Genomic DNA, 14,915 nt, shown 5'->3' on the forward strand with positions numbered 1-14,915 from the left:
TTTTATTCTAATTTGATTCATTTCACTACACAAAGTTGCTGCATATACTATTAATGAGTATATACCTCATATTCATAGCAGTCGCCTTAGCTTAATGGATATACAAACAACAAGAGAAAAAATATCTTCATCCTGAGCTGGTTAATTCCTGTTACATTCATATGTTTAAATAACTTAAACTGCTTTAAAGGTCCGAATTTTTCCGCACAAGAATTATAGTATACAGGCTTCATTACAGCAGTGGGGTAACAAGTTTGTTAAATGATTCAAGGGTTTACAAAGTCCCATTCCTGAATTTGGATATCATTTATATTGGTGATTCTTATTTCAAAGTCAACGCCAACGATATTTGCGACAAGCGTCTATATCTGCTACAAATGTTTCCATCTAATAATAAATCTCAATTTTTATCGAGTATCTTTGTAAGTAACTTTTTGGAAATATAAAGCAAGTGTATCAATTTCATGATAAATCCGTCTTGAGGTGACTTGCACAGGTGCGGTAACGGGTACCTTGAGTTTAATGCCCTGAGGATAGAGGTTGTCGGAGGGGGGTGGGGGTTGCGACACCCTCATCCACACAATGAATGGCTCCAGGTCGGAAACGGGGTTGCACCGCAGAGTCACATTCGATGACACTAGTGACGTCACGTTTTCCACTGTGCCGTCGGGAATGAACGGCTTATGTGGGTAGCGTTCTGTGTGTAACATATCACTTATTCATCAATTTCGATCTCCTTTGACTTGGGGTTTTCTTGTAAACCTGATTGATGACTATCTGTTATTATGAATTTCAAACACATTTTGAATGATTTTTTCTATGCTTTCAAGTCTAATGTATCATATTATGACCCTCTTGAATCATCAAGTGGATTCCTCTTCTGAAATGAGATGAATTAATAATGTTTGACTTGTAAACCCAGAATAACCAATAAAGCTGCAAATATTCTCACAGTAATTACAGAGTTTCTGTTAGGCTTGATAATGAGCGAAACCAGCACGAACTTTGTCGCCACTATTAAACGTAATTGTTTTCACATAAAATCATTTTCATGATGTCTTATAGCAATTAATTACAGTCTTGATAAAATTTGTTGAATGAGAATTGATATTGTGGAATTTTTCCATAATTGAAAAAGCACAGTTTTATTTTTATAAATTTGGATGTGACAAGATAAAACTGTGTTTTCTTAATTACAGTCTTTTTTGCTTGCGTATCATAATATATTAAGAATATGATAATCTCAGTGGAGTTTACCATCCGGATGATCTATTTTTTCATAAACAATTATTTTATAATATCTAATCACAATACTCATATATAGTCTTGGTAAATTACACGTAATAAATAAGCCTATACTGTATCTGGGAATACATAAATTACATAATTATAAAATAATATTCATTGTACTGAAAAAGAAAACAGATTGGAGTGAACTGTCTCACCGATGATGTCGACTTGAAAGGAGAAGTCGATGCAGCCGAGACTGTTGCAGACAATGCACGTGTAGTTGCCGGAGTCGGTGGTGACCAGATCTTCGAGTGTGATGGACCATTGTCTGTAGAGGATGTTGCCCAGCGCCCGTTCGGGAGGTTGCCCATTTTTCAGCCAAGTTATGTTCGGGTATGGATTTCCTATAACAAACAGCAAGTAGACAATTAAGAATTATGAATCCATGGTTCACACGTTATAATTAACTAGCAGTTAATCCATGCTTTGCACCGGGGAAAATTTGGTGTTGTAAAATGCAATCTTCTTATGTCCACATGACAACATATTGGTACATAAAAAATAGAATAATGATTTATTATTTGGTTCTAAATTAAGTGGATAATCTTCATGAGAGTTGAACATTTCCAGCAAAAAAAGCTTGATAGGTCTCGAACCTTTGATTCCTGAACCGCGCGCGCCACCAACTAAGCTACGTAGCCACTTCGAGAATACCCTATTTGGTTAAGCTTTTAGAGTTACGTGAACTTCAAATTACAAATTAGATAATTTCTTATAATTATTTAATTAGAATTAATTGATTAATAGCAATCAAAATAAATCTATGTCCATCCTCGTCCATGTCCATAAATATTCTACATTCATAATCTTTATGCAAAATTTAAAGTTAATTAGTTCAAATAGCTCAGATCATCAGACGTGATGATGCATCATTCGTGTATTTCATATTCCGTACATGTGTAAGCCGATCCTTTCCTTTAAATTATTATTATCATTGTTGAAACGTGTTTAATGTTTTCGAGAATAAATTATTATATCAATAAATGAATATCAACAACAAAAGCAAGCGATGTTCAGTTAAACAGATGCAAACTTTGTGGATACATATTTTATGGCTTTCCATGGATCTATAAATTATGTGGATTTTTTTAAATATATTAAAAAACATTTTTGTATCAATGTAAATAAGTTATGAGTTAGCCTAAACTTGCAATATGAAAAGAATAAAGATATGACGGAAAGCATTTTATAAGCTATAACTGAAGAAAACTGTGCCTAACCTTCAGAAGGACACTTCAAACGAAACATATTTCCAGCCGGTTTAGCAACGATTCGATGCATCTGCTTCCTGGCGGTAAAGCGAGGAGGAGTCAGCTTCTCGGTGCTGTTCAAAGATCCGACCGTTCGTCTCTCGGATCCTGTAGTTTCATCGAAATCCAAATCTGGAATCGAATCACAAATATCTGAAATTCCATTCCAAGCTTCAATATTGTAAAGCTAAAAGCCTATCAATAAGCCTAATCCAATGTAAAATAAAAATCACTAAAGGCTCAACTCACACTTACGCGACTCAGGTCGAGAAGAGACTCGACTCTAGTCGAGAGCATGTGCTTCCAAATTGTGACACTCAGACCAGTCGATTCTAGTCACCATTTGAAAACACATGCTCTCGAATAGAGTCGAGCCTCTACCTGAGTCGCGAAAGTGTGAGTTGAGCCTTGGAATAAATGAATAAAGATTCAAATTTCAAATTCATTCATAAATAAATGAGGATTATAACCGAGCTAGAATTATTGAATCATATTGGCTTGTATGTATATCAATAACTCAATAATATGTAGAAAAATGATAAAATCACCCTTTTTCAACTTTATTTAATTTCTTACTTGAAAATGACATAAGTCGAGATATGTGAGAAATAAAATGAAGCTGAAAAAGGGTTCTTTGATTTTTCAATGTTGACTTAAATACGAGTAACCCTTACTAAGGAAGTGAATACTCAATGATATGTGGTATGGACTATACTACAAAATAGAGAAATCAATAATCCACAAATTTTCGGCTGTATTTCAATGGAATAAATTATTAAATATTCATACCTCACAAATATATTATTATCTAATAAGAATGAACATTATGTAGGATATGCTTATCAATGACTCGTTACTTCGATATTATAATTTCGTAGCATTATTACAGTATACATAAATTGTTATAATGTTATATTTACCAGAGTTGACTTGAAGCCAGGCACTGTGGAATTCAGTCCCCTTTGAACTATTCACTAAACAAGAGTACCAGCCTTTGTCATCGGGTGAAACATCTTCAAGAATCAATTTCTCTTGCGATTTGTCGCCTTGTATCTGTAAAATTGAATTTGAAATAAGTTAATGAAATATATTGGAACATGCATTTTCAAGTGCTAATAAGTACGCGTACCGTTCCTTATTTATTGAAAAAAGATCAAGTAGCATAATAATACATTAAAATTCAAAAATTGTATTTTCTTAGTAAGGTATTTATATCAAATATCAACATGAGTAAGGTAGGCCTACATGAGGTATCCATTTTATTCATGATAAATTATACTCTTATTTCGGTGTCTTCGCCACGGCCCAAGAAACCATTGTTCTGGTTCAAACACTACTACTCGTTTAAACACTGAAATTGAATATACTTCCACTAGAATAAGTCTACCGTATGAATTATGAAAAGTGCCAATATTATTCATATCACAATCAGAATAATTGGGAAATACGTGATATTTATCAAATATATTTATATATATCGTATATTTAAATATACGATTTTTAAATATCGTAATATTTGGAAAAGGTTGTATGTCTATAAGATCAAATCCAATGAATTTCCTCAATATTTTATTATAAAGAACAATACATCCTCAATCACAAATAGCAATCAATAAATCTTTATGAAATCCACTCTTGACGAAACATAACAATTTATGAACTTCTCCATAGTAAAGGTGAATGAATAGAATAAATATTGTCTATTCAACATTTGTATAGTAACGATTACATAATAATCGATATTCATTTCTTTCATTTATAATAATTTTTTATTTTGCCAAACTCAATTATATGATATTACATATTAGCTATATGAACCAAGTTTTGGAAGTAATTGATAAAGTAGAGTATTATTTATTGTCTTTTTCAGGGTTACTTTCAATAAAAATAAGAATATAAATCTCAGTACCCTTTAAAATTATTTTTTCACAACAATTTTCGGACATTAATGCCATTTTCAAGTGAAAATTGATGTCCGAAACATGTTGTGATAAAATAATTTAAAAGGATACTGAGATTTATATTTTTATTTATAGAGTATTATATACTTTAAAGAAATATGTCCAAAAGATGATGAATTATGAGGAAAAATAATTGTGCATCTATGCATGTGACTTACATTGATTCGAAACCTGTCCAGAGGCCAGGTGAAGTTGATCTGCTTCGGATGCGTATTGTTCAGCCTGAGCCAAACAATTTTGCTGTCATTGGGTGTGGACACTTTGCACACAAACCATGTCGAATCACCTGAGCTCACTGTAGTGTTTCTCGGCGACTCCAAAATAATTGGCATATCTTTTTCATAATCTGGAATCAAGTAAGAGTTGCTAATAGCTTGAATGTAACTCAAGATGGATTCTAGAATACAATAAAAATTACATTGGTAGTAAACAATGAATAATTTATGTACCTTATCAATGAGATTGAGCTATTGGATCAATCAATAAACTCAACTTAATAATTCGATTGTAGCACAATATATGGATTGTATATAATATAAAAGCTGAAATTGGAACATTAAGGTACCGGTGTACCATCAAATACCAAAGATCAAAATATACTTTAGTTTATCAATGTGAGTGAAAGTTGATGAATTTATTTACTCACAAGTAACTTGAGTGTTACCAAAAATTTTATTGTAACCCAAATGGAATGTATAGAATGATAGAAACTAAAATCGGAGTAACAATAGATTTTTCAAGTGGTTTTTTTCCCAGAGAAGTCTACTTCAAACTTGAAGAAGTTCTTCTAGTAGGAAAAACTTCTGTATTAAAGTGATTAAGCTATTGAATGAATTCACTCACTATAAACTTGCAGTTCGGTGTTGTGGTGAACGGATCCATATTGATTGCGCACAGTACACGTGTAGTTGCCTGCATCCGTCTCGCGAACACTCGCCAGCATCAGCCGATCACTGTTCACCACAATCGCCTTGCCGTTCTTCTCCCAACTTATTTGCAATGAAGTTGATCCTGTCAAATATAAAATTATAATCATACAAAAAATCGATTGCAGGCTCTCTTAGTGGAAAATAGTTGTGTTACTCCAAGACTAACTTACTTGGAAATTTTTTTCTCATAATAAAATCATATTAAATATAAATTTCTGGTAAGGGCTACTCTTATTTATCAGGAAATGAAGATATAAGTTGTGAAAATAGAATAAAAGTTTTTAATAAAGGGCACTTAGATCTCCATTTCCTGTTAGTTTTAAATATTTCTTATTTATCTCTTATTTACATCTGCATCTTAATCACTTTTAATCACTAGTAACATTTATTTGTCACTGATTATTTATTACTATAGATTTGGATACTTGATAATGATGCATAATTTCCCGGAACTGGTTGCGTATTCAAAAATAAAGAGTAGGCCACTTGTGATTCTATGAAAATTGATATTATTTGAGATAGTATTATATGATAATATATTTTATTATATTATCTGCTATTTCTTTGAGATTCATTGCAAATCGAAAATAACGTATTGTCTGAATATAAAAAATTGATTATAACATGAATAATGAATGATATTTACTGATGAGAAATCAGATTTGTTGGTTTCACCACAACTCTCCAATCGATATCAGGTTGTTGATGAATATATGTTTTTATATAGGTAGGTAATAAATGATAGGTAGGCCTATTCTTCTATGAAAATGAACCAAGTTACCATCGGCAGAGCATTTTATGGTGTGGTTCTGCCCTTTGAGCAAGGGCACTATTGAGTGAAGCTCCTCAGGATTGATGAAATATGGAATGTGCTTCTCATCTTCGTTGGCAAGATCGAAATTGTTGCTTTCTGCGTCTGTGAAGTCACGCTTGTGGTCCATTATTTTCAACGGGCTTTTCTTCTGCTCATCCATAGATTTGTAAGTGATCAGAGTCAAGTTATGCCATTTCTCAAACTCGTACTGTTTGGTCACCAGACAGGCATACTTTCCTTCATCGTTGCGTTTCACTGGTTTCAGTTTCAGCCTAAAAATGATAAAATATCGATTTAACTTTGCGATTTCTTCTTATTTCTACAACAGTTAACTTGAAATGTTGTGTTCTCATAGTTTCTGTTCATAACACATAGGCTGATCATTTATTCTAGCTATTGTAAAACCTTAAGTTTACTATATATTGTTTTTTCAGGCTGGTGGTGATTTTCATTCTTATTAGGCTATATATAATATTTTTTTCGTTTGATTTGACAATAAATTCTTATTTGATTTGATTCTAACGAATCAAATAGACCTACTTTTAACATTTTTATTAATAACTTTGTTAACAAATGTATATGATTTGAACGTTTTGAACACTTCTACAATGATTGACTTTATTTGAAGATGAGATGATCATATTCACAAAATAAACCATTGTAAAAGAACACAAGCAGGTGTACTTCAAATTGAAAATTAACAAAGTACATCGTGCTTCAGAATTTGTGGAGAATATATGTAGAGAATATAAATTACCTAATAAAAGCTTTTTTCGCAAAAAATTTAAAGAGTATTAGTCATATTTCTAGGTTTTCCTCGTATATCATAGAGATTTCAATTTTTTTGAATTTCTTACTATTGTATTTTGTGACTAATAATCTATTCTCAATGAGATCCACGCACTACTCCAGTGCTTAGCGGTATGCTTGCCAATGATTAGCGGTATGAATGAGTTTTCAAATATCACTTCATTTTCTACATTTCAAAACACACAGACCTCTTACTAGTCTAGTGAAAATACATGTCATAAAATAATTCTTAAAATTCATGAACAGAATTCAACTGGTGAATGATGTTTCTGGAATAAATTGACTTTGTTTGATTTGATCTCATTCAAATCTGATCACGTAGGCTACCTTTTTTTTCTTTGTTGATACAATCACAAATCATATAAATATGATTGGGAAGGAACAACAGGCTTGACCTAAAACTATTCCATTCCCAAATTTTCATAATGAAATGTTCAAAAATAGGTTATGATTCTACTTTAAGATTTAACTTTTACCTACTTACATTAGTATTTACTTTTTTCCACCTTTTGTTGTTCAGTTAAGATCAAGAATAGTGATAAGAAGTACGGTAGGGCTTATACTTAATTATTTAATATTTATATTTGATTATATTTTTATATATTAGTATTTAATTACTCCACTTCATAAACTCAATCATACTCACCATGATCTGGAATTGGGCAGCTTTAAGTCATCCTTATACCATAAGAATGTGACTCCCTGGACTCCATTGAATCTACCACATCGTATCACTAGTTTCTCCCCAATCTGAGCTGTTTCTTCTGTGTCATCATCTGGAATGTGAACTAGAAGTTGGTTATAGAGTTTAAAGCATAGAACATATAGAGCATAGAATGAGAATGCTCCCTCATCAGTAGTTTATGTTAGAACCTATAGCTATATACTAGCAAAACTTTTCTATTCTTAACCTATGAATTCAAGAGTGAAGTGGCACCATAGAGTGGACATATTTAATCTGTTTAATATTCAATTCCTGATTTATTTGTCTCTGGCGGCACTTTCTGTTGAGATAATCTGATTGATTTAGATTTCAGTAGCCTATATTATCGACTGTAGGGACTATAGCCATCACTGAAAGCTTAATATGATTGTGTTTGAGTATTAGATTTGTGTTGTGACTAATTTTATTGCACATTCTATGTGTTTCTATGTATTTCACACGACATGCAGTCAAATATGTAATATTTTAATCATTATTTGACTGCATGTCATGTGAAATACATAGAAAAAGTGTGTTAATATATCGCAGCTCAAAATGGATCAAGATACCATCATCTTTAATTTTATTGCATTTCTCCAGGATGAGTGAAAACAAAAAAATTGTAAATTGTCTACCAGCAGTTGAAAAATGATTGATAATTTCATATTTTCCTATTTGATCAATATGATTTTCTTTGATTGCTAGTATAAGCTTCTTAAGTAGACCATACTCTTGGTGGTTTCCATCCTACCTAAAATAGTGCTTCATTTCCTTGCTTGATCATAGAGGTATCATAGTAAACAACTGATTTACACAACTAGTATATTTGTCTGATGGAAATGCCATCTTGTTTCTTTATATGCTTTGCTTATCTATGCTTTCATGATGCTATTACTGTCACCGTAACATGAATAAGAAATAATAATACATCATAGTGCATTATCGATTTTAAATTGAGTATAATGATGAGAAATGGTTTTCAGTCATTATTTCCAACTAAGACTATTAAACTAACTCCCGCTCAATTTGGACTATTATAATGAACGATTCAGCAAAGGAGATTGTAGTCTATGTACAGAATAAAGAGTTGATTCAATAGGAATTGAATTTGAACAGAAACATTTGATTTTTAATAACATTCATTTCATTGGTCAACAGAAATAATACGTTGTCAAATAATTATGACGTCACTTGATATTATCTTTAAAAAAATTAGTGCATCCCTTTAAGAAATTTCAATCTTTTAAAATTGAAAAGAATTTAGAGTATCCCTTTCATAAATTTCACTTCCTTTTACAAATTTTTGAATACTATATCTTCAGAAGGCTTTATCATAATTATATTTCTTCCAAGTCCTGCTTTTTCTCTGCAATTTAAAAATATTCAACAACTAGATTCATTCAAGTACCAAACGGAGTTCTCCAAGATGAATATTCAAGGCTTAAAAAGTTGATTATTTGATGATTAACAAAAAGATAAATATAATATTTTCAATTGGTTTTTAAAGATCACTTCTGACTTTGAATTCTTGACGATTGTCTTTAAACTCGAAAAATAAAAATGAATTATTTTTCCTCCTATTAGTGGGCCTACAAAAATTTAATTTCTCATGACTTTTTCAATTGTACAGCTGTATTATTATAATAGGCTTGAGTACAGGACCGTAGTCTCATACATACTTCATTAACTTGAAAATTGAAAATAATATAAGCTTAAGTTATCCTACTGTTGTTGCATATCCAAATCTTGTATTTTACCTTCCTCTTGAAAACATTATATATGTCTTCTTACAGAATCACTTGAACACCTCAGATAAATACTAAATGTCATTTTGGTGGCATTATCATTTAGGGATGAGGAGTTCTCCAAGATTCTGTATACAGCATAAATTACTTAACTGACATGTTTTTCTAAGAGGAAGTCCCATTAGATTACCTAATCTTCCACTTTATCTGTCTTTGACAAATATTTACTTTTAAAATGCTCCTCTTTAACTTTCCAATTCTTCCACAAATATTGAAAAGGCTCTCACAGGTGTTGAACTGAAAATATTAATCTAGAGTAAACGGTTCCACATTCAGGTTCAAGGTGAATTTCATGTAACAGATGACATGGGCTCACTGCTATTTGTGACTATTTGTGATTATTTGAATGAAAGTCATTCAAAATTTCATCATAGCATTCATATAAAAAGTAAAAAATGGCAGTCATTTTGCTAAATGGATATTTGAGGTGGAATTCCGTTGAGAGACGATATTATTTTCAGTACAGTTCTTATACATTCTTGGGAATGAAAATTGTTTTAGTATATTTGGAGAAATTGTCATATAGATAGTAAGATAGTTGTGCGCTTCTAGCCACCTTTGAGGAGTATCTCTCTGGATGAGACGGTAGCCGCTAACGTCACCACAGCGACCAACGTCCAGGCCAACAGACGCTGACGCTCCATCACTCTCTCTCACTCTCACTGCTTCTCCTGCAACACAAAATAACAACAAATTCAACAGAAATAGTAACGTGCTTGCGGCAGCTGTTTGTTATTTTTTCAGTCGCTTTCTTTTAATAATTGCACGCTAGTTTCTGAGAGTTGTACCGGTGCCAAAGTTTAACTATCTCTGCCCTTTTGGCCTCGTCGTTTCAAAAATCTATCCACTAGCCTACTCTCCGAATGCGTCTACAAAGTTCATGCACTATATCTATATTTATGTGCGTATTGATGATTGCAGACACATCATCTGTAGTGAGATCCACTTTACACTGTCAGCATTCCTTATAAGAGCAATCAATGCTTCCCATTCAACCAATTCTGACACTCCAAAGCGAATCTTACTGTATATATATAGAGGGAGCATTATTTGGAGAAGACCCTCCACGGCTTGTTTTAAACGGTTTGCTTAAGTTATACCGCACTCTCTTCTGCCCCTATAGTCCATTTTTTCTCAGCTCACCTTTTTTATTTATATTATTATTTTTATTTTAAGTGTTGGGATGAAAGTTTGAAGAGTTCTGAAATAATATGAATGCATTTTTGGAGAAAGGATACCAATTACCAGGGAAAGTGGAGGGATAATAATATATTGTGCTTTTGAAAGTGACTAGGCGAGCAGAATACCGAGTCACAAACCTCACAATTCAAGTATTTCAAACGTAGCGTATTGAATGTTGAATACTCTATACAAATTTTTCCGAATCAAATTTCAATTGAAGAGTTTAGTAGTGTACAATTATTGTATTTGCTCTCATGGATCACCCTTGCTAGCGTATTACCAAACGACGATAAATTAAAGCAAAAAACCTTTAGAGGAAACCTTTAAGAGAATTCACATCCGCACTAAATGAAGAGAATCAGACTAAGTTACGCTCTAAAATGAAGTTCGGGGTGAAATAATTCTTACTACCTACGGTACTTCACCTTTGATTTCCTTTAACTTTCTTATTAAAAGTAATGTTTTCATGCATTTTTTTTGACAATTCTCATACTCTGTTAAGAGTCTCTGGGAAGAGGGTATTTTTGTTTGCTGTTTTGTATGCTTGTGTTTGAATTTTTATCTCTATGAATGTAAATACTTTCTATTTACCATGTTTAATTTATTATGAAGATGCTATGCATTTGTATATAAATGTCTTTCGCAATAAAGAAATCTTGAATCTTGAAGCTATTAAAAACAAACGAACAAACTTTATAATTGAAAAAAAAAAACGTTCATTTTGCAGGTTCTATTCTACTTATCATTATAAAGACTCAAAATTAGCAAAATGATTTGTTTTAAATATTTGATTCTCTCTAAAGTGAAAGAGACTAGTCAAGCCACTTAATAGAATACTTTTCTTGATTTCATCAAATTAAATTCATATGAAATTGGTTTCATCTCCAGCAAACTTCACAATCATCAGGGATTGTGTGAAGCATTTATGAAATTCTCTTCGAAGAGAGTAGCTTCAAAGCAATTGAATTGCTGCATGTAATTTAAATGTAGCCTACCTATTTTTGCTACTGGTCCAATTAATTAATTCAACGTTACACTATGATTTTTCGTGACGTTATGGGCTAATCTTCATCTTATCTAGAGTTACTTCTTTGATTGATATTACTTGTTCTCATTACCTAGTTATTATGTGTATTTGTGTGATGGTATTCGTGAACCAGCATTTAGTAGTGTATATTGTAAGACCAATCTATTCGAATGCGAGTGAATTATAGAATTGGATTGATGACTAAGGAATTGTAAGGAAATTGATGGTAGGCCTACATTTGTTCTCTGGCAAATTTTAAAACTGGCCAAATTTGTGAGTTCAGTCTCCTGAAAATGCCAGAATCACTTTTGAGACCTCTATGTTCCAATAGCTATTAGGGGAGAACCGAGAATTTCTAGTCACATTTGTTATCCTATTTTATAACAAGTAAACGCTAACTAGCAATGATGTTCTTCTCAAAAAAAAAACCTAGGAACTGCCAGGAAGAAAACAATGCTAGAGCAAGCTGACAATAGACAAGCAGTCTTGAACTCAGATGTCAGTCTATTTTCAATTTTCTAATTAGAAACCAATTTTGTTTGATTATATTGCTTTCAAGCTCAAGAAAATAGCTCACTATTTAGAAAATTTGGTGTGGTACACTCACACAAATTCTCCTGTTCATTTAAAAGCAAACCTCACTCCTCAATCAAGAGAAGTAGAGAAAATAATTCAGAACAGTTTGGGAAAACTGTGAAATGCATAAAAGGTGGTGGTGAATCCACCTTATTTCTTCGTAACTTAAAGGTTACAAAGTTAATCTTTTCAAGGATGACATGGAGCCTCTGCTGACTGTCAAGAAGGAGACCTATTTAGGTTTATAGAACCTACTATGCAGGGTAGACTATCAATTAAAGAAGAACTCGGTTGAGCCATTTTTTGAGAAAATCGTGATAAAAAGGTTACAAAATGTATCTTTCCCGAGAATGTTGCGCAGCTTCTACAACCTTGCCAGATAACGAGACTCATGCCAGTTGATAGGGTTTATGAATGGTATGAATAAAGCCGGTATCGAGAAAAACGTAAAAACACAATCTTTGACTCAAAATTCACCTTCTTTTATTACTTTTTATTGAATTTCTTCGAATCGGATCCTCATGGTATGAAGGACCTTTGAATCAATATATAAATCAATTCATAAAACGAATATTATTATTTTAATGTATCTGAGAGCTCTGAAAGCTCATTGATTCAAGTTAATAGTTTCTTTTAAGAGCTTAATATTCGTGTTATTATTTCACTTTTTGTTATATCTGAAGGCATACTTGAATACTTGCTATTATACTGAAGCATTTATAATGAAACAACATTTGCTCTAGTAGAAAATGAAATTAAATTACCAGTTATTCACTTTTGTGTAACTCCATGTTTTTGTACACATTGGACATATTCAAATTACTTTTTAAGTACTTCTGTTGAGTATCATGACCACTGTATTGACTTTGTTCCCAAATCCTGAAAGATAAATCTTCCCTGGAAGAATATCTACATAAAGCAACCGACTAAATTCGATGTCTCGTCTGCGCAAAAAAGAGCAGAAATAGGAAGTCTGGGTGGGTTATTTTTGAAAAGACGATTAACCAACGCTGATAGACAGAAGACAAAGCCGCACTCACTTTGCCAAGAAAGCTTCTGCCGACAACAAAATCCTCAAATTAAATAAATAGAATGTGCCGGCATCATTCATTAGCGAGCGACCTGATGTTTGTTCCACTTGCCACTGAATTTATGGCTTGCGATCTCTTCCACTGATCTGAAACTGATTGTAGGCTATCTTGAGGCCATCTCACCTAATTTAGTGTACAGAAATCACACAGATGAGATGATAATATTGTGATTTATGCTTTCTTGATCTCATCTTGTTATGAAATTTGCAAGTACAAACCAAACGTGAACTGTTTGAATGAGTTTATGTTTTTGAACATCCAACATTCAAGCATTCCCTTCAAATTTTTCTATTATCTGATCTATTGTTGATAACTTGAGATTTTAAGAGGAGTTACACAGCCTGAAAGAGCAAACAATTGACTGAAAAACTTTATAGAGCGGATATCATGACGTGGAAAACTGTTAGAGATAACAAGAATTTGACTCTACAAAACTTGTAGTTTCCATTCCTTGAATATAATTTCTGATTGAAAGTAAGGGGGGGCTTGTGCCCCTTAAGACCCCCCTGGTTCAGATCTTAATTATTTCAATTTGTAATGCGTTTCAAAATGAATAGTGGGGGCTGTCGGAACTCACTTTTATCTGTAATCAAGAAGCTGAGGAGCATAAATTATCATGACTTCTTGGAATAGGAAATTGAAAACTGAATGAAACTTCAATTGAAATAATGAATTTCCCGCAGGCCACAAAGTGTTTAATGATTTGACAAATTAATTTCTTATCAATAACCACTGTCCGGCTGTCCCATATTGCCGAGATAATTTTTCTTGAACTCTTATAGCTAGACTCTACATGAATAGATCACCTCTCTCTCTCACTCACTCTCTCTCTCTCTTTAATCTGATGAAGTATCACTCTTATTCTTTTTTCTTCCGCTCCTCTTATCTCCTTCTACTGTAGTTCACCATGTCTTGTTTGCTTTATTTTGTTCTTTCTCCAACTTCTTTCTTATCAATTAACTTTTTTGCAATTCGTAGGCCTATAGAATGTGTATAGACATATTTGAGCTTAATCTTGCTTAGGATGCTCTCAATTTTAAAACACTTGAATATGACGTCACCGAAGGCTGATTTTAAGGCAGGTTCCTTTTTCTCTTGACAAGCTTTTAATGCATCATCGAACCCTACTTTTTATCGTAAAAAAACAGTAGTTTGGGATTAGTCCCATTAGACCGCCATCAACCAAGAAACGTTTTCCTATCCCTGACCACAATATCAATTTTTATTTGGTCCTTGATAGAGGCCTGTACTTTTTCAAGGATTAAGGCAAGACGACCTTAACCAGGCGTAACTACTTGAAAGGCACATGCTATTTGCAGCTCAACTTCAGTCTTGAACCAGGTTTGGTTTGATCTACCAGGGGTGCCTATCCCCCCTAACGTCTATGACTCCAATCCCCCCCGAATGAACTAAAGATCCTCCCCTTATTTTTGGGTCTTCCTGTTAAACAAGTGAGAGTGGGAAGTGGGACAATTGG

General features: G+C 32.8%; 1 protein-coding gene across 11 annotated transcripts in view; it reads right to left on the minus strand.

The window, feature by feature from the left end:
- The window catches only part of LOC111062599 (fibroblast growth factor receptor homolog 1), a 66,469-nt gene that overhangs the window by 20,047 nt on the left and 31,507 nt on the right, over window positions 1-14,915 (minus strand). For 8 of the 11 annotated variants that reach the window (XM_039427418.1, XM_039427413.1, XM_039427407.1 and 5 more), the window contains 8 exons: window positions 10,119-10,233; window positions 7,701-7,830; window positions 6,212-6,516; window positions 5,345-5,512; window positions 4,660-4,847; window positions 3,461-3,593; window positions 2,511-2,672; window positions 1,446-1,634 (listed from right to left, as the gene is read on the minus strand). In XM_039427418.1, coding sequence (XP_039283352.1) covers window positions 1,446-1,634; window positions 2,511-2,672; window positions 3,461-3,593; window positions 4,660-4,847; window positions 5,345-5,512; window positions 6,212-6,516; window positions 7,701-7,830; window positions 10,119-10,206 — 1,363 coding nt within the window. In that variant the 5' untranslated portion in view covers window positions 10,207-10,233. Of the gene's footprint in view, window positions 1-512; window positions 698-1,445; window positions 1,635-2,510; window positions 2,673-3,460; window positions 3,594-4,659; window positions 4,848-5,344; window positions 5,513-6,211; window positions 6,517-7,700; window positions 7,831-10,118; window positions 10,234-14,915 lie in introns of all 11 variants that reach the window. The other 3 variants (XM_039427416.1, XM_039427412.1, XM_039427417.1) reach the window with 1 other exon arrangement.

The sequence above is a fragment of the Nilaparvata lugens genome, chromosome 4, assembly GCF_014356525.2.
Source record: "Nilaparvata lugens isolate BPH chromosome 4, ASM1435652v1, whole genome shotgun sequence".
NCBI lineage: Eukaryota > Metazoa > Arthropoda > Insecta > Hemiptera > Delphacidae > Nilaparvata > Nilaparvata lugens.